The following is a 23739-nucleotide window of genomic DNA, read 5'->3' as shown; positions in this document are numbered from 1 at the left end:
TGAAAGGGGTCATAGGTGGACATTAGGCAGACTTTGGTTAATTAAACTCCTTCAATGAGAATGAAGCGCAGAATAACTACAAGCAAGGCCACCATCTTCTGTTCACAATCTTAGAATGATACCCTTCTCTTTTTGGTCTGGGAGAGCATTCTTGCCAGTAACATTTTCTGAAGTAGGAAATTATAATCTGAAACTGATTTACTTGTAGCCCTGAGAAACTTGTAATAATTTAAGATTAGTGATGAACAAATTAGCTACATGTTTCTTTAATTACAGTTTATTTTCCAAATGTAAAAGTAGTAACTTCAAAAATAGACTTTCAACCCTGTTTTTCCCCAATAATAATAGGATGTAATAATGAGCTTGAAAATATTACAGACTTTTACAAGTTAAATGCAGTTACAGGTATGCTAACATTCATATTAATCATGCCATATAATGCAGTTTTTGTCTTTATAAAATTTAAAAAATGTAGCTACAAACTAGATAGGTAGTAAACATCAGCTACAAAAATCCTGGAGAGAAGCATCTTTTAAGGAGTTTTGAAAGCATATTTGCTTTTGTTTCTCATCTTAATTTTGTGATAATCCCGAGGCATCACAAAAATGCCATCAGACAGCTGGGTCAAATGCTTCCTTAAAAAGTCAATCAAAATGTGGTAACTGGCAAACAATTTCCCATAATTTCCTAAATAATTATTTTTTCTTCTTAGAAATACCTAGGGAAGTGCATGTCCCTTTTTAGATTCCTTGATGGTTAACATATCAAAGCTTTTAAAGATCAGATGAGAGATGAGTTCCTCAGTAGAAAACACATCATAGGAAAAAACTCCCAACATACAAAGCATGGTTTCAAGCAGTTGGGCCACCCAAAGGGGGTCACTGAAGGGACACAAATGCTGCATCTGGACTACAGCTGGTGTGAGGATGATACGAAGGTTCATTATGGAGTGGTAAGTTCTCCAACAGCACAAAGGTTACCAAAGGACCTTATAACTTTTGTATACCATCACAAATTTCAGTTACAATTTTAACCATTCTGTTAACTACAAAATCTTATAATTTGATTCCTTCTATCTCCAAAATGTCAGTTTCTACCAGTGCAAGGAGCACTTCACCGCTTGCATCCAGGTGTCCATAGCAGGTTTGTATTCCTCCTCGTCCTTCTGAGGCTCAAAAACTGTTTCTATTCGCCTCAGCTTCTTTAGCTGTTCTTTGTCAGTCCAAAATCCTATAAACAGAAAGTTCATTCTCAGGCTCAACTACAAATATGTTATTTTTGAGTTGCTTTAATTTACTTACAAGAGATCCAAACCAGAAACACAATAAGAAATCATGACAGCTTTTCTTTACTTAACCAACAACTTTCTCAGAGGGAAGCATATTTTTTTTACATTGTGAAACTGCTTTCCAATAGCATCCACTTGTTTGGAATGCTGACAACAGCACATCTGCTTAACTGGGATAGTTAACAAGGAACAGCTCTGGAAGACTGAAGTTCACTTAAATTTCATCAACACCATGCCTTCAGTTGCAGGTCCCTCTAAATGAAGAGAGGCCACAGAAACCAAAACTTAGCACTATTGCCTTTCCTCATGCCCTAAAAAGTGCATAAAGAAAATAGCTGCTGTTACGTATTCAAATTAATTTATGGTATTGAATCGTTCTTGTCTGTCAAAGGACCTTTTTTCAGTTTTAATTGCTGGATAAGCCTTACCTGAGCATGTGATTTTATCTTAGTTATGTTATTTACATATCAAAGCAATTTAGTGAGGTATCCTTCTACAAAATGTATTTCCATTAAGAACCACTGACAATTTGTAGTTTAAAGTCAGGTTAATTATATAAGCCAGTTCTTTCCGAGTAAAGCTGGATTCCCCTCAGCCCTCGTTCATCTATTTTGTAATTCCACTGTACTTATGTCTGTGAAAATCTCAAAGAATAAAGACTCTGTTCAGAGGTGACAGGATACAGCTTCACAGTGCTGAACATGAGCAAGGCAGCCACCTTCTCACATGATCCATGCACACCAAGCACTGTTTCACACAGTACGAAAATGGAAAGGGACTTGTAGCGTCCAGGTCAAGGAAAAGAGAGGGAGCAAAGAAGAGAGGGTTCACCTCTCTTCTCTAGCAGTGTGTCCTTCTAAATGCAAATAAACACTAAAGCCTATATGCAGATATTTTTCATGTTAAGCTTCCTGTTGCTATTCATTTATGTAAAACCCAAGGATAAAACTGCTCAGCATATTGGGACATTGTGATAAAAATACAAATATGGTCCTTATTTATGTATGGCCCTATCACCCATTTCTTTGGCCCATCAAACACAACAAGCACATGGATAAAAAGGACTGTACAAAGGTGAACGCTTTTTACTGCAACTTCCCATAAAAGTGGGTGAAGTAATTGTGGACATTTTACAATTAAGTCTACAATGTTGTTGTTTTTTTGTTATTGTTTCTTTTCCTGATGATATTTCCTTATCTACAAACATACATATTGTCAGGGAAAACATGAATTTTAGATGTATTTGTATACATACCTGATGCAAGACCAGCAAGAAAAGCTGCACCAAGACTAGACATATCTGTATTTGAAGGCTTTTCTATTTTCTTATTAATCAAATCTGAAGTCATCTGCATGACAAAACTGTTATTACTGACACCTCCGTCAGCTCTACAAGGAGAGGAGAAGATTAAAAGAAAAATAAAAGTGTTTAGTTCTAATACTTAATTACCAATGTTTCACAAAACAAATCCTGAGGTTTCACACCCTTGCACAGATCTTTCCATTACTTATGCACAAATGGATTTTCAGAAAAAGTATTGGGTAACAAAACCCTTCAGCTGCTTAGAAAATGTCACTAATTCAAATGCATCAGCTGGAATGTTCTATATCACAAGAAAATGCCTCAAGAAAATTTTCGCAGATTTTGGATGTTTCTGAAGGTAAAATAATGAAATACTGCCTGATTGGTGAGGTTAGCAGCATTTTACTGATCTGTACACACAATTAGACTGGATTTCAACCTCTATACTATGGAATAAAAAAATGCTACCTGCAAAGTCAGTATCTTACTATCAGTCACATGCATTTTCCTTGTTCTGTAAAAATGAAACACTCATTTGATTCAATCTACAAGATAGGAAAATAAAATAAAGTTTGCAAATACTGTTTTATATAGCTTTGCTGCTAGATATGCTGAACACTCAACCTGTTCAGTACATATTGTAGCAAAACGTTCCTTTATGCCATTACACCACGATGTGCAATTACTTCACAACAACTGAACAGGCTGCACTCCAGTACTCCACAGAGCACTAGGATCATCCTTGTAGAGGCCACTGCGGACTGCTGGAACACAGAACACAACAGCCTTCTCGGTGCTTTCCTTGATGGCGTTGAGACAAGCAACAAGCAGTAACAGGAATACATAAGGCTAATTAAAACAACACCTTTTTAGGAGCTTGTAGGAGGCAGAGGCTGGGAACAAAGGATATGGGACAGTAGCTAAAAAAGGAATGAACATACAGAGGGTAAGTAACCTCAAGGCAGGATAAAACAAGATTCAGAAGTAACAGATTGTTAGTAAAGAGGACAAAAGAAAGGGAGTAAAATTTACACTCTACAGAAAAAGCCACGAAGGGTATGTCATTATCTTCTAACCCTTGATCCACAAGCTAAATTTCTACCGATATTAGCAAACTGTATTATAGTCACTGTATGAAACAATAACTTTATATTAAGGAATAAAACAAAATAGAATCACACAATTTGAAGTTTACATTATACCATAAACAAGATCAGAATTTCCTAAGGAATCACTGCTACCCATCACTACTGCACTGAGCCTAGCTGTTTCTGTGTCTTCACCTACTCAGTTCCATGCAATGGAACACATGAACTCGTACCTTCCCCTACCTTTGTACTTTCACCTTCCTTCCACCATTCAAAATTCTCATTTCTCATCTGTCCACATGCCTGCCAGTCTACCTCTCCCTTTGCATGGGTTTTCCACCCATGGAAAGTGACAGAAAGTCTCTTCGCTGTTCTTGATTGTGACACCGGGATGACCCCTGGCTGTCAGAAGGAGAACTTTGGGAAGGCTTTTCTCAGCACAACGGGCTGGAGGCTCTAGAGTAACGAGTGTGTACAGACTAAGTACCTACTAAAATGAGCAGGGTAGTTTTCCAGAACAGAATTCTGCTAAATCTTTCCAAGAAGTTGTGATTAGCCTATTCCAGCCTATTCTACTATTGCCTCACTAAACTGGATTTACTTCTTAAAAGACTGAAACAAAGCCAACGTCTTTCCATTTGAATTGTAAAAACATTCTTCCTCTTACACTTCAAAAACAAGTCCAGTTTTAACTAAGGCTTCAGAAAACAATCACTCTGTGACAGACCCCACATTAAAAATTCCATTACAAAAGGATTTTATTATAAAGGGTAGGATGATTTTTCTAATAGGCATTGCTATATGTATTCTAATGCTGCATGAGAATAATTTCATCTTAATTTTTTAAATTAGTGCAAGTCCTTACTGTCTACTGAGAACCACCAGTGCCAATCATTTATTAATAAATGACCCCTCTGTGCCAATTTTGAAGTTACATCAGCATTTTAATTGGTAATAGCCCATTTCTCAGCAGCAGAATTCTTACGCTAAGATAAAATACATGATTAAATTTACACCTGTTTATATCAAACTCTCACATATCTAACTGAAGCTGCAAGGAACTTACCGAACAGTTTGAAGAGGAATGCGTACTTTCTTCACAATGATATCAAAAAGCTGTTTGTTTCTGAAAAAAAAAAAAAAAAAATTAGTTCCATTAAACACTATGAATTCCATAAAATGCTTCCTGTATCTACACAGTCAGAAAATAAAATACAAGGCAAAAAATGCCTCAGTTGGGTCAAAACCACTGCATAGTTAACAAGCTTCCAGAATGCTTAAGAAAAAAAAAAAAACAAAAGCACTGTGAAATTCAGTATCATACCATTAAAAAGACACATATAGCTAAACCACAACCCATTTTACTGCAATGCGTGGCACCATGGAATGCACATTTATTCCCTGCTAAAAATGATTACAAGCTTTCATAGACAAAATGGAACTGTTGATACAAGAAGTGGTTTAGAGTGATGAAAGCGCACTGACAGAAGTGTCAACTGAAATTTCTCCAACTGTTCTTTAAAGGGAACATCTGAAAGCTTTAAGTCTGACTTGTTCTGAACCCTAAACACAAAGGCTCTCCACCTTGTTTTTAAGAGATGCAGGCTTCAGTTCAGGAATTACTGCATCTCAAGTTTCTCTTACAGGGAAGAAAAAACTGCATTTGAGACAGCGGCAGCGATTCAGAACGTTGTTACCTTCTCCAGACACACTACCCTCAAACTGTATCTACATCCAGTTCCAGTCATGCTGGCTGGCATTGCAAGGCAGAACAGTATGTTTCACAGTGAGCTAAATACGTGATAATATCAGTGACTAATTGCAATATTTTCAGCCTTAACTTTTAGATTGGTAAGTTCTTGTCTATCTAAATATTTCACCATATCTAAGGTGCCTATTACTCCATTTTATAAAACACCAAGATTCAAACTTCAGACAAAGAGCAAATATGAGTACAGCTTCTGACAAAACACTGTCAGGAAAGTAAAGACACATTTTCAACAAAATGTTTTTAGAATTTGTCAAAAACAGTATGATTTAAGAATCTCTACGTGGCAACTTCAGAACAAAAAACTCCAAACTAATAAATATATGCAGGTTTATTTGTAATGTATTCAAAAGAACAGAAGAGGCAGCCGAAATTCCTTTTCAACATTACTACAGTGGATGACTACAATCTGTATTTTACAAACTGTGGAAGTAAACATATGTATTTAATACTGCTGGTTAAAACAAAACCAAGTGTGATAACGTTAAGCAAGGAATTACCTGAAAGCTACAGATTCCAGGATAGCTCGTACAAGATGGTTTCTGGTAGTAGTAGGTTTCAGCCCCATGAAAGAGGCACATAAGCATGGATCATTTGCAGAAACCTGCAGAAAAGATTTCACAATGAGTTTGGTGAGTTATGTTTGAAGACTTTTGAGAAAGCAGTCAAATAATAAGAAAAAAAGTAACTTACGACAGTTACAGGCAGCATAGTGAAAGAAGAAAATTGAAAACAATATGTGAGCAGTATATAGTGTTATTAGCTAACTCTGTGAATGTTTTAGTTTCTTTCAACAGCAAAAGTGTTAAGTGACATCTTCCAAACCTGACACACTAAGTAACACTAACATTTATGACTTCTCTCTGAAGTCCATGCAGTGTACACATGAATTATATAGCACAGGGCACATTGATACTGCTGTTATCTGGCAAAATCACACTTTTTTTTTTTTTTTTAAACCCCCTTCTCTAAACCTCTGAAAAAAATGGAATTACAAGTCAATTTATGCCAGCATCTACTCAGTGGAGTCAAGCAGGCATTACAGTTTTAGAAGTGTTCTAAAAGTTGGGTTCTTAGAAGGAACGCTGACAAGGATGGTAATCACTTTGACTAGCTTACACAACAGTCTGTTTTCAGTGACATGATTAACAGTTTCCAATCAAAATTCGAATGCTCACTAAGTTGTCTTCTTTTGCACTGGAGGACAATTGGATAAGTCTCCACTCCACCCCTCCACTCCTTTCACAAACGTTATCACAAGGAATTAGTTTGCTGGTCCCACCTGGTTTGTGATAACACTAAGTCTTATTTTTACCACAGACAGCAGTTTTCAATTTGAAACAATTCTAATTGCACTGTGTTATGTATTAGTTATGACAATACATAATGAAAGCTCGAATTTTATGCTCATAAAAAGCATGAACACATTTACTAAGTAAATGAAGAAAATGCTAGCATATGAGAAAAAATTATACATGGATAGGTATATATATATATGCAACAGCACAAGAATGGAAAATACTGCACTACCACTTAAATAGTAGATCATGATCAGCAACTACTAAGCAGTTTGTTCCTAAGTAGAACAAACTTTTACATTTGAAGTAAAAGAAAATACTCTTTCCTTTTCCCACATACATAAGTGCCCTTTCCATTCTAAGAAGGGAACCATCTGTGCCCACCCAGAAACATTATGAAGATTCACTGTTCACAGATATTCATATCAAACAAACCCAAAAGTGTGCATTCAAGCTCTGTGCATGGGTGTCTTGAAAGAATCAGTCAATTAAATTACTACTCATTTCGAAACAAAAAAAAAAACAACAAACAAAACAAAGAGCCACGAAGTGATAGTTGTACATATACATTCATACAGACCAATGAATAGCTGTTTTTGCTGCTACTAGCAACCATAGCAAACTCCTATTTCTGATAGAATAAAAACAAGAATGATTAATGCACATTTTCACTCAATTTCATGTCTACTTTCACAATGATGTCCTTTCAGTGTACTGCATCACAGCATACAACCCAGTAAGAAGTGAATTTGTTCCTACTGCCTTCACGCGGATCAGTAGAGAACCATTTTACTCTGTGTAGGAAACGAACATACAGGCGTCATGAAAACCCTCCTAACTGCCATCACTGTGAAGTCTAAGAAACACTACCATACGACCCTTTTGTCAGCATCCAGCCAGTGACGCTAAGCAGCAAGCAGGTGAATTCAACTCTGCTCATGTCCCTTTTCACACCATTTGACCCAGTTCATTTCTAAACTAACACAGAATCTCTCCCTGCTGGTCTACTAGAATGCTACTAGCAGTTACCAGGTGTCAAAAATGAACAGAAATCCAGACATCTTTTCCCTTCTTCCTCTTCTGATTTTCTTTTTGGAAGTATCGTTCCTAAATTTGGACTGGGAATATTCAAACTACAAATAAAGATAACAGAAGCTTCTTGGTGTTTACCAAGAAGGTAGCTGAGGTTCATTCTGGAGACAGTGTCAAGGCAGCACGGCAGGAAAAAAAACAGCACAAGTGAAAGAACACAAACCAACATCTCTAGAACTTAAATACTACCAGAATTAGAGGGTCAAATGTAAGATTCAGACTAATATTTGTCTGCATTGGGAATCCTTTCTGCAACACTGCAATTTGCCATGGCTCAGTACTTGCTTATTCAGAGCATAATTTCTCATCACAGTAAATGCTAAATGAAAGCACCATAGCTTAACCAAGTTTTACAATGCTAAAAATAAAGCTAATGATTAGGGCAGTTGTTTGATAGAAGGTTGCTGGGCTAGCTGTAGGTTAAAGTAATTATTTCTAAGACACTAACCTTAGGAATGATCAAATTGAGTATTGTAAGACAGTGAAAAATCAAAACCCTAGCTTTTAAACCCACACAGAAAGACAAGCTGTCAAAAACATTCCACGTAATTCCAAGATGTACATATTCAAACCAGTGAATTACAAAGATTTCTAAGAGGGAAGAAAAAAAATAATTGGTGATTTTTGAAGGCTTTCCTTTCAACGTACCCACTGTAAAGTTTATAAAGTTAATATGCCAGATGACAACTTAGAGAACAAGTCTATACCATGAAGTTTCTCCTGAACAGCAACACTGACTAGAAAACAAACAACTTTTGCGGAGAAAAATGGCTACTTTCATGGTGTCAAACCCACAGCATAGAAACAGCCATGCTTTCAGTCACGATATCTCATGCTGCTCAGGGAAGTGGCAGAACTTGACAAAAAAGGTTGGGGGTCTCTGCAGCCTGTAGGTCAGCAACAGCTACATTAGCAACACCTGCTCATTCTCATTCTGTACGAAGGTCTGTCTTGGAGCTCTGACTTGCAGCTCTGTCACTCTGTGATGACAAATTACAAATTATTACTACCAATTGTCAAGCCCATACTGGAAGCAACTGTTGTGCAGCTGAATAGGCAGTGTGTCAGCTCCCCAGCTATCACCATTTGTCATCTAATGTAATTAACTGCAATTCCTATCAATCCCAAACCAGCCTAATATGCTGCAGTGAACTGCAACAAAGCATCACCCTTCTTGCTGCCTCTACACAGGAACAGTATCTCACCTCCATAGTGAAATGCAAAGGGGATCATGAAACAGGAAAGGGCAGACAAGAGTATGGATATATGGTATTTAGCATAACTGGAAAGCAAGAAGAAACAATCCAGAGCCTGTAATTTAGAAGGGACCAAGTAACTGCAGGGAGCTCCTCAAATAAAGAGGAAAATAAAAGAAACCTACTGGAAAATAGAGGGGACTAAAATGCAAAACAAATGTCAGGAAATCCTTAATATATGCACTGTGCTCACTAACAGTACCAAACAAAGCACAAAACCTATTTTAGTTGGAAAAAACTAACAGGTTAAAATCTGCATAACCAAGAAATGTCTGTCTATTGTTACCTTTGCTTTTCATAACCTCAGGACCTCCAAACTTATATTTAAGGTACATGTCTAAATACTCTGATGAATTACAAACTATTAACACTAGTAACACTACTATACCCTACTAGCACTATTAACACTACTATATTGAAAAGAGGCAGGATAAAAGGAATTATTTTAGCACAGTACTTGGAAGTGCTATCTCGATGAAGGCTCTGTATGAGGCAGAAAAGATATGGGTTCAGTTTCTCTGTCTGTAGACACTGTCTGTCCTACAGTGGACAAGTCACACAGCTTATCTGTCAGCTCACCATCTGCACAATGGAAGTAATTTCCTACTTCATAGGCTTTTTCTCTTGCAAGGGAAAGCTCTACTTAAGGATTCTTACTGCAAACATCCTCACATGATGTGGTGAGGAGCAGAAAATAAAAACATGAATATTAGAGATTAAATATGGTGTTAAAATGTAAATTACAACATTGAAATGAGACAGAAGTTGTAATTTTAACTGAGCTATTAACAACATATTCTTAACTATATTAATAACTATAATTTTACCTGAAAACCTGGAACAAAACAAACGCCTTGAGAATCAACAATACTCCGTGCCATTTTTGCTGTTTCATCTACATTGGTGAAAAGATCTGTAAAGATGCATAGTACATATGCTTTTATTGTTTATTTTGATTTCTTTATATACTATTAAGAGACAAAAAGCTAGAGTAGGGTCACCTCCTTTTGTAATACTTCCCAGTCCCTTTGTAATATTTCTTAAATTTGTTCTAAGGGAAAATCAATACTTCTCCTGTATTTCATGTCCAGTCACATAAATTCAAATGAAGACTAAATTAAAAAAGACCCTCTCCTATCTGTCATGCTACAGGCTTTTAATCATTGTGTTCTGTAAAAGATCACTAGCTTTCCAGACAAATAGATCTAAATAGGAGTTGAGATGGCTAACAGCAGCACCTGTGCTAAAAAAAACCCAGAACCTTGAAAAACATGAAACACATTTTGCTGTTTTCTCTGCAAAGATACTGCTACTGTCAAACTAAACACCAAGTGACTAAAGAGGAAGTCCTTGCTACCCATCATATTTTAACAGCTCTGAATTTCTGTATACATATATATATATATAATTACTATTGTTTTTAAAAAAGAGACTGACAAGAATATCAGGCCCTACTATCACATCTTTCACAGAGGTTACTCTAACTGTAACTGGATGGTTATATTTCAAAACTTATTACAGACATCCCCTCTTGAGCTTATTCTTCACTCATATACATTTCTTAGGTGGCCACATAACACATCATCAAAAGACCAGAGATCTGTAGATAATACCTACAGTTTTATCTTAAGTAGTAAGTCCTCCTACCAAAGATAGGTTAATCTAACTCAACTTTTAAAAAAACACTTGGAAACTTACCAGAACTTTCAATTTTACCTCCACAAATGTTTGAAAGTTTTGGATCCTACTGTGCCCAGACTAATTAGCCTAAATCATATCTTTTTGTTCTTCTCGCACTTGCTATTTCTGAACCATATAGTACTTCTATGGTAGGATAGAGAGTGAAAGAAACTGAGTGAGATTCACTTCAACTTGCAATTTTAAATACTACTTTTTCAGAATTATTAGACATACCACCGCAAGAAAACTATTCAACCAACTTGTCTTGCAACAGAAATTTCTACTTCCAAAACATTACTGTTATTACATATCACCTTCAGCCATGTTGAGCCTCACCATCCTCACCTTCCCTTGTTTTGACCCAATTCTTTCAGCAAAGCAAAAGCTTTACTGTTTACTATTTACTTGTGATAAAAGTTTCTTAACATTGTCTCCTGCAATTGTGTTTCCAGAAAACAAAAGGTCTTGCTTATTAGAAATACTTACAGTAGTATTTTACAGTATTTTAATCTTATTTTTTAAATCTGTTTCTAGAGCTTCCCCCCCCTTTTGCCCATAGTAGCAACTGTAGGTCATGTCCATTTCAGTACTAGCTGACTAAAAACCCTTCATGCTCTTTGCTCTGCATATACCAACAATCTCCATTTTAAGTATGGGTAAGTAGCATGAAATTTGAAGTAGTAAATTACTTATGTAGCTGAACTATGTGTGGAAATGAGTAATTTCCTCAAAAGATTAATGGCACTGATGAAGAACCACGAATCGGTACTCAATACTTAAGGATTTGCATGTATATGCACGTATTCACTAGGGGTTGAGAACTTAACTGTGGAATTTGGTGGTACGTTATACTTCAGGAAAGCCTTTCTCAGATAATCCAAAATTTGGGTCATAAATTCCTTCTTTGCGTCCCACTAAGGCTTACTAAGTTTTTAAGCAAGACAAGTAAACTGTGTATGAGAACACTGAGGAAAGCTCTCCTATAAACAACTGGTAGATCTCAACATCAATTACCAGAAGGCTAAGATACTCTTAGGCTTTTATTAAACAGACATGCAAGTAATTTTCAAGCCTGTTGCTAACTCTGAGATGTAGAGCTAGCAATCTCTCAAAACCATTAACAAAGTATTTGTGGGTTGCAGCATCTACAATTATGCTAACTAGACTGAACTGGCAGTCAGCTCCTGTGTTTCTTCTCAAGTCCAAATACCACAAAACAACAAATACCACAGAAGTCTCGTTTATGCCAATTCTATTTAAGTCTGGATACCAGGTTAAGAATAACCAAATAAAAAGGTACCAGGAAGCTTGTTATGCTCAGGAGTAGCACATTTCAGGAACATAGTAATACACATAAAGGATGACCTCAGAGACAGAATCTGAAGAGGAAATGATTATGCAAAATGTGTGCAAGCCAATCTAAGGCATTTTAAGAGAACAGAGATTAATTCTACTAAATCTAAACTATTTGCAGTAAACACACTCACCAGAGAACCTCCTGCAAATACCGTGGATGTCCCAAACACGTAGGCTAGTTTCTTCAATCATGGATAATAACACAAAGCCCAAGATCATAGCTATAACCCTATAAAGCAGAGTAGTAAGTAGCAATATATTTCATCCTACTACAAAATCAAAAACTACTTACTTATATCCTGTGCCCACTTTATGGTAGTGCCAATGTTTGACATAGAGCCTTCAGTTAAGTAAACAACTTCTTCCCCAATCTTCCAACCAATCAGTGGATACAGACCTTAATAATTTTCCATGAAACAAAATAAAATACGTAATTAAATTACAGTGCTTGCAGGGAAACACAGACAATGAATCCAACTAAAAACATAGCATTTTTTTAAAAATTTCCTTCCAAGAATTAAAATAGCCACTTATGACAAACTAACTAACTTGGCAGACCATCAGAGTTCACACCTACAACATTTTCAACACCAGAGAAACACAGATGAGCCCAGTTTTAGTATTTTAATACAAAATTAATGATTGCTAAGTACACACTTCGAAGTACAAAGTACAACGGCTGGAACTTACAGTGTTCCACAGGAAAATTCTGATGTGAGAAAACACAGCACCAACTCCTTACACTTCTATTCCTCTACTGTACAACACTGCTACCAAGAAGTACCACTAGTAATTATACATGGTGTCTCAATCCATTTGTTTTTTCTCCTCTGTTTTTCTGTTCTTAGGAATTGTATTTCAGGACTACTAAGACTGCCGTTTCTAATTAAAAATTTTCAGAGTCCTCTGCCCTGAAAATGTTTTTAAGCTGTCTTTCTACAGCTGAAGACAGAAGGCTGAGCATAACAATTTTGCATTGTCATCATTAAAAACTGTTAAATAAAACGAAATTATGTAAAACACAGCTTACCCCTGCGTGATGCACACAGATTCCCTCCTGTATTAACATTCCAGAAACCACCTGTACCCATTGTCAGTTTAACATCTCCTGGCTGAAAGCAGCATTCTCCAAACATTGCTGACTGCTGGTCAGCTACCTGCCACAGCAACAAAAATGCACTGAGAAGTTAGCCACCAACATACAAGGCTGCTGGATTTTAAGATATTGCTGTAAACATTTCAGTGTATTGAATACAAATAAGTATTCAGAAGGGAACTGAGCGTAGAGAGCATCTCTGTACAATTTCTCAAGTATTTGCATGCCATTCTAACACAGATTTATCACTAGAGGCAAATTAAACCATGTTTCAGTTCCAACTTCCAAGATACAAACTTGCAATGCTGAAAAATATGTTTTGAAAATAGAAACTGTCTACTGTTTGAGTCTTTTACAAGAATTATTGGGCTTCTGCAGTCTCAGGGAGAAGACAGAAAGTAGAACGGCTTGAATTTCTCTAATTACAAAGTTTTTGAGGTTCTTAACTCCCTTTTTACCTGCTGCCCCTCCTGTACCAAATCGTTCCACGATGACTTTATCCAACAATGACGATTTGTTAAATTTGTTTACTTCTGTTTGTGCCTTAGTGAAAACATAAATTTACAGCTGAGGCTACAGTTCTAGAAACAGCAGGAGGAATTCATAATAGAGGATATGACATACTTTCCATTTAGCTCGGTTCAGGCAGATTTTTCTACATTACTGCAATAATGTTTTTCCTATCCAAACTCTAACTACTAAGACAATAAAATATTGTTCTCCCCATGTTTTTAGGGAAAATAAATAAAATGTACCACAAGTGGATCCACCAACAAACACCCTTACATTGGATGGTTGGACTGGATCATCTTAGAGGTCTTTCCCAAACTTAGTAATTCTATGACAGAGTCTTACTGCAGCCAAGTTAGGCTGTATCTCATTGCAAGACTCTATTTAGAAGAAGTGACTTTAAGCTAAAGAGAGATTATCACAGCTTAGAATGGAACCCAGGTCAGTTAAATTCTATGTTCAGTACTTAATCATTTGGTCATCTAACTTCAGTGGACCATAACCTCTAGAAATCCCTTTCCACTTATCTCCTCTATGCTGTAAGCTTAGTTTCTGAAGCAAAATTTAATAACTAGTTCTACTATAGTTAAGACACAGTGAAGGAATAGGGAATACTTACTTAACAACCACATATTAAATCAGAGCTAGATAAATAAATAAAGGCACAGAAATATCAAGTGAAAAAATCTTCACTCACCAATGCCATTATTGGAATAGGAAGCCCAAATATTTCAGAGTCAGCTGATCCAAAATTGAAGCTTAAAACAAGTTTTATGAGAAACATCACAACCCTGAATTGACCTCTTTTTAAAACAAAACCCAGACATACAAGGCCTGTGTCTGTACATAAATTAAATGTAATGCTAGCTCTTTATTTTAAAGAGAGCATTAAAACTACCGCTGCTTTAAGAATTGCTGATGGTCAAAATAAAATTCTGGATGTAGGACTAAAACTGTACTTATGCACACAAAGGTTAAACTACTTCAGTAAATTTCTATATTACTTCTCCTGTGCAGCTTTTATACAGTATTTTTATAGAAGCAGTTAATTTAATAGGTATCATATCCTTAAAAATAAACCTTCACAGTTACCTTGTGTCTTTCACTGGAGGATAAATAGACATTGGAATGGAAAGTAAATTACACAAAGTGGGGTTCCAACATCTCTGAAATAACAGGAAAAAAAGCAAAAACATCAGAAACACTCTCAGAGTGCAGCAAATAGCAGTAATGTTTACACAGCATCAACAGCACCTACCGTGAAGGGTTCAAAAACACCTGTAGAACTGGCATTTGAGTAATCTGTAGCAAATACAGAACCTAGCATGAAGAAAGAAGAAAGGTTTCAGATGCCCAAATGTTTAAGTCATTAGAAACATTTTTTCCTTAAATGTCTCCACAGCTCCCACAAAACATAAATGTCTATAGGCAAGGTCATACTGAACACCACCGCTACACCAACTACTCCTGCTGCTCCCTGCAATGCATGTATTCCAATTACTTCATCTTATTCTCATGAAGATGCCCAGAAAAGAGCTCATCGCTGACTGCACTGCATTCCATCATCACCTACACAATGGCTGAACTGCCAGTCCTCACGTAGCTACTGTTCTGGGACACAACCTTGTCATGCTTCCTCATTTCTTGTAATTCTTGGCTCTTTTTTTTTCCACAGATGCTTTTCTTCAGTCAACACTGGTTAGTTCTAATAATTGCCTTTAAAACTCTGATGTTTAAAAAGCTGATTAGACACAGTAATCACTTCCTTTTCTGATTACCCTTCCAATGCTCAAAAATTAATTCAAAACTTTTTTTTTTTAAAAAGGCAAATATTTTTAAATATTCATCATCAATTAAAAAAAGCACGCATGATCAAAACATATTTAAATTCAGTGACAGTCATGAATATCACTGTTTAGATTCCAGTACGTTTTATTACCATGTAAGAACACCCATAACACTCACCTTTAGTCAGTCTGTACAGTAACCATGTGTCCACTGTTCCAAAGCAGCAGTTATTCTTTTTGGCAGCTTCATCAGCCTGGGAACAAATGCAGAAAAAAAGGATTTCATATTGGATACAAGAAAGAGAAACATATTTCCTGACTCGTTTTTCATTCTTCGTGGTTAATAACATCTTTAGAAAATAAGTCTCTAATACCCAGTATTTCTTCAAAGAAATGTGAGCCAGCTATGCAAGTAGTATTATCCTACAGAAAAACTGCTCATGATCCTAACAGAGAATAAGGACAAATTTTAACAGCTGCTGCAGAGAAAAGAACAGCAATTAATCTTTGTAGTGCAGTGGAGTGGTGGATAAAGGAAACGAGGACCAAAGCATACTGCAAAGTGCAAGAACAGAAGGAATTTGTGTCTCTTTTATAATTTGTGCTCATGAAGAATGAAAACAGAGGAAGCATTTTCTGGTTTATGAGGTCACTGAAGAGTCAGATCGCCCTTCTCTTTGAGATTTTTTTCCTCCTTTAAAGTAGGAAAGTGATGTTTCATCCAATGTCCACTGACCAACACTGCATACAGTCACAGAACTTAGAAAAAGAACATACAAATTAATTCATATAAAAGCATGACTGAGTGCATTATTCTCTGTAATCAAGAGACATTTTTGAGCTTTTTGGTTTGGTAATCACTTATTTGAAATATCAGAGCCTGAAAAATCTATGGAGAACGTTCATCTCACACCAAAGACCCAGAAGTTGCCTATCTTTTAATTCTGTATAATTCCAAATTCACAGCTCATGTTTTTAACAGACCCAACCAAAATATGCACATAAAAATTATCACAGACCTTCCCAAAGTTAGACTTATAACAGACAAACTCAAAAAAACACACAAGGATTTCTTTATACAGGAAAGGCAAAAACAGATGATCTCAATTTTCTTAAAAAATAACCTGAAAATTATCAGAAGTAATAAAAAAAAATGAAGCTATAAATACAATAAGACAATGAGGAAAAGAGTAAGGATTAGAGCAAAGAACTAAGAAATAGCTCCGTGGTCATTGTTCCATTAGATTAATCAGCACAACTTATTTCACACGTTATCCAATTTGAACTGCAACAAAACATGCAATTAATTAGCACCTGGTTGTTAAGCATGGTAATGCACAGGTAACTATAAGAACTGGGAGAGTGCAGACTGGGAAGGTGACAGTGCCAGCTGGGAATGTGCCACAGAAAATAAACAAGCAAACAAAGTAAAATAACTAAGAGCAGAATTATACTAAGTGAAATACTGTTTTGGGGTGGGTTTTTTGTGGCTTTTTTTTTTGTTTTTTTTTGAGGAAAGGAACAAAACAAACACGCAGAGGTTATGCCCAGTAGCCATGATGATGGATTCAGGAAGTTACTATTCTTCCCCTTCCAGCTTACCTCAGGTATGTTTTTAAAAACCCACGACAACTTCATAGAAGCCTGTTGTGTTGAAAAGGTAAGAAAACTCGGAGCCAAATATCGATCATTTCCAGTAAAGAAATGAAGCACTGTAAAAATAACACGGATTACCTGTTTCAAAAGAAAACAGTTACTTCTTCAATCTCTTCCTTTAAATGTTTCTCATAAGTTAGTACTAAGGGATGACAATCTAAACAAAAGCAATGCTCGTGCTCAAGTTCTGTTAGAAAATCCTTACTTAAAGTTTCAGTGGCAGCCTACCCACAACAAACACCAAAGAAAAGAGCAGCTGCACTAAACAGGTCTGTCTTGCTGACTTCTGATGGCACACAGAGAGCAACTGCTCCATATTACAGACCGTCCCCTGTGTGAGCACAATGCACAGTGTGGCTGGCAGTAGTACACACTGTTATTCCCTTGACAGTTCTCCTACAGCAAACAAGCTCAATTCTCTTTTAACAGAGTAATCAAAATGTAATCATTAAAGCTCCACTCAAAATACATGACAAAACGCAGTTTTTAGCTTGTTTTTGTTACGCTAGCACACTTACATAAAAGTAAGTTCAGTTTTCCCACACAGAGTAACATTTCTTTTAAAAGAAGCATGAGCATGAGCAGCTCTGGCCCCCTCTTTAGATGACCCCATTAAAAAGAAAACACTACTCCCAAAGTACTGCCAACCACAAATTACCTACATTCAAAAACTGTGCTTCAGCAGCGTTAGCATGTGACATTTTTACACAATGAAGAGACTGAACTGTAACAGAATACACGACAGACTTACAGACATATTTTCCCATAATTAAGTAACTTTGTGCACTTTATTATTTTTCTCAGTACCGTTTTCCACACAAATCTTGTTTACTTTCTTGTTAAAGGCTTTAGGCTGCAGTGTTTCCTATGAATACGTTCTCAAGGTATCTGCAGTATTTCATATACCGTCCTGCTCCTGGCAATGAAGTGGTTATAATGCATTCAGGCAATATGCTGCTTAGCAAAGTGTTACCTTCAGCAGAAGGGATCTATTCCAGGAATTTACAAGCTCAGCACTCCGTAAGTCTTGCCAGCTTATGAAATTATGAAAAGGTTTCCCCGTCCTCCTGAAAAGCAGCATTGGAACATCCTCACTTCCAATCACAGAACATACAGAACACATACAGCCCCACCTCAAAAGTCAGCAGGATACACTACTTCCAATCACAGCATTTAACAGCAGGCCAATTCCTAACACAAGGGCACTTCCTCCTGTTGAGTGTGAGAAACTGGCCATAAGCACACAGACAGTTTGGGCACAAGGCTTCTCATCAGAATTAAAAAAATAAATAAATCACAGAATCATGAAATCATGTAGGTTGGAAAAGACCTTCAAGATCATTAAGTCTGACCAACATGCATTAATTTCTTCCAAAGCACCAAAGCAAAAATTCTGAGCTGCTGCAAAGTGCCGCCATGCCAACACAACAGAGCATGACTGACACTGGCTGCCAAACAGAGTTCAGGATTTCTACAAGCTGTTCCTGTCCAGATCACTGCAACGAACACGAATTCATTTTAACTAACACAGCATACACGTACTTGTGCCATGTGATGAAAGTGGATCTTTGTGTTGAGATGCCAAGAGCAGCGACTTGCCTCATGTGAAGTCCAGCAGCTAGAAAATAAAAAGAAAACAAATGCAATAAATTGAAGACACTCCTCCCTCTCCCCCCAAATTACTTGTCTAATATAACTTCAAATTCTTTGGAATGCAGAGGAAATAAACAGAATACAGGTTTACACAGACTGGGCACCTGAGTGGCTACCCAGCGAAATGATGGAGAACTCTGAACCACACCAACTGATAGCAAAGGCAGTCAATAGAGCTGCACTGCTCACAGAAGTAGTGGAGGCACTCTGACCCTCCGTGCCATCTGAAAGGCTGGCTGGTGCCTGATTTCAGCAAACCCAGAGACAGGAGAGCTGCAAGGCACTAAGACTGTCACACCTACGTGTAAGAAACCAGTTAAAATGGGAATGTCGCATGGATGAACGTGAATAAAAGCATAAAGGAATAAGTATAATTACAAATTTAAAAACAAACAGGAAAACCCCAATAACCAAAAGGAAAGAAATGCCATGGAGAAGCAAAGCTAGACTGATTTTTGACATCCATCTTTAGTAACGGTGTTGCTCATCTTAAACATTATAATTCTCAAGATTTTATAATAATGAGAAATTTATGTGCATCATTTAATCACTGAATGCAACAAAATATACTTCAAATTCAGAAGTAGAAGAACGTACTTTTGGTACAGGCACATTTTGTTGCTGCACTTTACTTTCAAATAACTGCAGCAAAAGAGCTACTCTAATATATAAATTGATGTAAGTATTTAAATTTGTTCCCAACCATTTTCAAAGTGACTCTAGTCACCTTCCACAGTACCTCCACGTATGCTTAGAGAAGAAAAATTACATGAAAAAATGATACAGTACAAGACTGCACATAACCATCAGGCCGTTCTGGCCACAGCACTGCTGTTCTCAAGGGTCCTCAGCCCAACTACTTGAGCAAACCGTGAGTGCTGTGGTTACAGACCTGGCAATCAGCCTCTGAGTGATGCTTCCAGAAGGGCTTCCAAAGGGAAAGGGCCCACCTGACTTGCCCACTGCTCCTGCCCTGTCCTCCCCCCTGCCCACAGACCTGGTGGTACTTCTGCCAATGTGGGCAATCATATCCATCAGCTGAAAATCAGATCAGTGCCTCTGCAAGACTGTTGGCTCCACCTGCTTGCACAAGCATTGCTGGCAAGAGCGTAAGGGAGGAGGACCTAGGAGTGGCTGGCTTAGAAACAGCAGTTCTCCCTCTCCAGCAGCAGCAGGTCTGAGCTGAAGACAGAACCAGACCAGAATTGCTGCAGCTCACTGCCAGTTGGTGTGGCAAGCTTGCTCTTCCCACCTCCATGAGCTGCTCCCAACACTTCTCTTGTGTCAATCACAATGTTCTCTCAGTTTCTCTGTGAACTGGGCTTATATCCATCAGAGAGAAAAATAAAACAGAACATATGGGCAACTGGTGAGCTGCTTCTAGGAAGGGCCAAACCTCAGCCAGAGAGGAGCGGGACAGTGCAGCCAGAGGCATCTTCCACCTTAGTGCACGCCAAGCCACCTCAGCTCATATCTGCACACAGACCTGCAGCTCCGCAACAAAGCGCCCTGTGCCCGCTCTCTGCCCTCAGATGTCACTCCCGCCCCAGCACCACACCCTCCTGGGTGCTGGCACAAATGCTTGCAAAACTCTACTGGCACAACAAGGTGTGGTGATCTGATGGGGGAAACTGTCACAGATCTCAGCACCCCAGCAGGAAGGTGGGACAGCTGCTTTGACAGCACCGTGGGGCTCACGTTGCACAAGCACTTAAAAGTGGCCTGTTGATAGAGAACACAGCAGCAGCTTCCCCTTCTAACAGCAACTAAAGAACCTACGTTTCCTGATTCATCCCACAGAACGGGGGAGGAGGAAGGGAAGGAGAAAGGGCAGGCTGTGACAGAGGGCACGGGAACGCATTATTCGCTGCCGTCCAGCAGGGGGCACAGCAGCCCCGGCTCGCTCGTACAGAGGCGCGCGGGGCAGCAGCAGGGCGCTGTGAGCGGCGGCACCCAGCGGGCACCCTGCTGCTGTGCTGCACCCCCAGCCCGGCCCGAACGAAACAGCGGTCAGAGAGGTGCTGTTCTACACGACGGCCTTACGGCACGCCACACGCGTGCGCTCAGCCGCCAATTTCCACCGCGATTTTAGAAATAAACACTAACTGCAGCTCAGCAGCCGACTAGTTTTGGCAAACAAACCACCACCTTCTCGCAGAACTCGCAAGCCCTTACCTTGCACTGCCTCTTTTACGACACCGACAAACTGCCTCCACAGAACTTCGGGATCCAGTTCCACCCATCCGGGCCGGGGGTACAGCGCCTCCACCTGCGCACACGACACACGGCGTCACCGCGGCCCCGCGCACGGCCGGCGCTCCGGTCGCGGCTCTCCACCCGACGCCGTTACACGACGGAGCACCGCCCGCGCGGAGCCCTCCGGCCGCAGGGCGGCTCGGCCCCGCGCCCCCCGCGATCACCTTCCTGCATCCGGAACCTCTGACGGCGGCCGCGCGGTCATAGACGTGGCACTTCACCGCCGTGCTGCCCACGTCCACCCCAACTACGTAGAGCGCGGGGGTGGCGCCGCCGCTCGGCTGCCCGCACGGCATCGCGCGCCACGCACCGAGTGCGAGCGGCCGGCCGCCGCCCGCCTGAAAACCGGCGCCAGGCCCCGCCGCGGGGCGGGTTCCCGCCAGCCTATGGGCGCGGGAGGCGGAGCGCGGTCCCACAGGTGGCCTGAGGCCTGGGGCGGGGCCGAGCGCGCCTGGGGCGGCACGGAGCACGGCGGCACGGAGCACGGCGCACCTGCTGCGCGCTGCCCAGCCGTTCCTGAGCGGTGCAGAAATGCGCCCTCCGCACCTGCAGATGGAGCGGCTGCTTTTAAACGGAGCCATCGGAAATGCGCTGTCAGATAGGCTTAACCCGCGACAGACACTAGGAGACTTAGGCTTAGCCCCAGAGTTTAATTAGAAGAATTGCTCGTGTCGTTTTAACCCAACCCCTCGTTTAATTAGAACAGGGAAAACAAAACAGCACTGAAAATATTTTGCCCCTGAGACTCGTGGTCGGCCCCGCTTAGAAAAGCTGCACTGCAAACAAATAAAAGGGACAACTTCCTCCCGTTGTTGTACCTTTAAACCAGGAATAGCAACAGCAGCAGAGGTCACTGGGACTAAGGTTCAGGCACCCAGGAGCGGGGCTGGGAGCCTCCTCCCCTTAGAAGGCTACAATCTCTTCTTTCTGCATTGAAAACAGCAGCCTTTTATTCATCCTTATAGATAGTAAGTACATAACATAAACCTGCCTGCACCCTGCCCACAGCAGGGGGAGGAACTCTTCCATCATAAGCCAATCTGTGCTTCCATCGTCTTAAATTCCATTGAGCATTTTAACAATAACTTAGGTAGGTCTTGAAAGGAGCCATCGTTTATATTTTGTGAAGAAAATAAAGTGATCCAACTTGTATAGCTGCTCTTTGTACATAATCTCAGTTATGTAGCACGTATAAGAGAATTGCTCAATTTATAGAAGAGCCTTACGAAATACTAATTTTATATTATTGTTCCAGTTGCAATGTGATAAAAGAAATGCAACACAATGGAGTTCTCTCAGGGAGATGTAGCTTGCCCATACAAGACTTACCTGGCACAAACTTACGTGATTTTGTCATAAATGATATTATTTCCACACAAGTGCTATTTGTTTATCCAAAACCTCTTACCTTTAGAGAAAAAAAATCTGATTGCAAACATACACAGAAGACCCATGTTCATCTTAGCAGAAGCCAGAAACATCAATTTGAAGTAAGGGAGTATTACCACTCTTCAAAGATCTTTCATACTGCCCTGTAACACTGATACTAAACCTGCACACTCTAAGCTACCATCCTCGCCTTCCTACATAAATGAGAGCATGCATGTGTTTTGGGTTTGGCTTTTTTGCTGTTCCAAAAGGCAGAGACTTCACACACCTGGAGTCGTGCTCCAATTACTGCAGCACCAGTTTCCCACACTTCTGCATCTTCTGTGCTGGAATCTTCAGTTTCTTTGGTCTCTGGAAAGCACAATTATTCTCTTCTCTTATTGGAATATCAAACCCAGACAAGGAGCGGTGGCACTCCAGGAACCCATCCAATACTGTGAGCAAAGGAAAGGAGTTATTATTCCAAACAGCAGAACATTGGGGGTAACAAAATAATCTCTGGCAACAGTGACAACACCTGCATTATGAGGAATTTGAGTATTTGTAAGAGAAGTCATCACGCTTAGCACAGTTCTGTCAGCAACAAGGACCCTCCAGAGGGTTTTCCAGTTATCCAAGTCACAATAGATCCTGACAGCTGGGAATGCTGCAGATCCAGCAGGAATTACTAGAAAAATCCCCAGGCTTCAAATATGAATCAAACTTGGCACTGGCACCACTAACAGAACTTCAGCAACCAGAACCGAGGAGAGCAAGACCAAAAGCCTGTAACTCATGCTTTTTTTTTTTCCCTTTAAGTTCCATTCCTTTCCTTACCTGTATTTTGTCTCATTAAACTCTGTAATCGTTCCTTTAGCTCTAGCATTTTAAGAAGTTTTAATGTTATGCATTTACCTCAGTGTCTTCAGTTTGCTTTTAAGAATTTCCCTATTTTGCTATTGGTTGTATATCCCACATAGATGATGCTGCAAGCTTCTCCTGGAAAATTAACAGATGACCCAAAGTGAAAGCGATGAACTTTTGGCAAATTTTACTTCAATAATTTACCATATGATGGTTCTTGGTAGTTCCTCCTGTCCACCTGCCAGAATTTACCACTCTTCTTGAAGTCAAGAGACAACACCACCACATCAGCTAATCTAGCATTTTAGCTTCGTGAGTTTTAGGCAGTGAAGGGATATTTCTTGAGCAGATCCACTCTTGCTAAATAGTCCTGCCCTCCCACTTTCATCTGTTGTCCCAACACAGCTGTTCCTGTGGCTC

General features: G+C 39.3%; 1 protein-coding gene across 1 annotated transcript; it reads right to left on the bottom strand.

Annotated features, from left to right (window-relative positions):
• Positions 1–261: 261 nt before the first annotated feature.
• On the bottom strand, positions 262–21385 carry GK5 (glycerol kinase 5). The gene is made up of 16 exons (XM_042878078.1): positions 21252–21385; positions 21007–21100; positions 18721–18796; positions 18152–18245; positions 17125–17256; positions 15701–15776; positions 14994–15055; positions 14828–14901; positions 14433–14493; positions 13160–13286; positions 12422–12526; positions 9921–10006; positions 5948–6051; positions 4746–4805; positions 2544–2677; positions 262–1230 (listed from the first exon to the last, which is right to left on the bottom strand). The coding sequence occupies exons 1-16, from the start codon at positions 21381–21383 to the stop codon at positions 1094–1096; spliced, it is 1554 nt and encodes a 517-aa protein (XP_042734012.1). The 5' UTR covers positions 21384–21385; the 3' UTR covers positions 262–1093.
• Between the last annotated feature and the right edge of the window lie 2354 nt (positions 21386–23739).

Source organism: Lagopus leucura, unplaced genomic scaffold (assembly GCF_019238085.1).
Source record: "Lagopus leucura isolate 7727_CA_CO unplaced genomic scaffold, USGS_WTPT01 Super-Scaffold_100021, whole genome shotgun sequence".
NCBI lineage: Eukaryota > Metazoa > Chordata > Aves > Galliformes > Phasianidae > Lagopus > Lagopus leucura.
This window is presented reverse-complemented; position numbering and strand designations above follow the sequence as displayed.

What these genes read in the sequence shown, in the direction of transcription:
- GK5 (XM_042878078.1), bottom strand. Translation starts at nt 21,383, where the DNA reads ATGCCGTGCGGGCAGCCGAGCGGCGGCGCCACCCCCGCGCTCTACGTA. An exon ending in ATAGATCCCTTCTGCTGAAG is followed by an intron (nt 17,257 to 18,151) that starts GTAACACTTTGC and finishes CTTTTGAAACAG; the next exon opens with GTAATCCGTGTTATTTTTAC. An exon ending in CTATTCCAATAATGGCATTG is followed by an intron (nt 13,287 to 14,432) that starts GTGAGTGAAGAT and finishes TTGCTGTGGCAG; the next exon opens with GTAGCTGACCAGCAGTCAGC.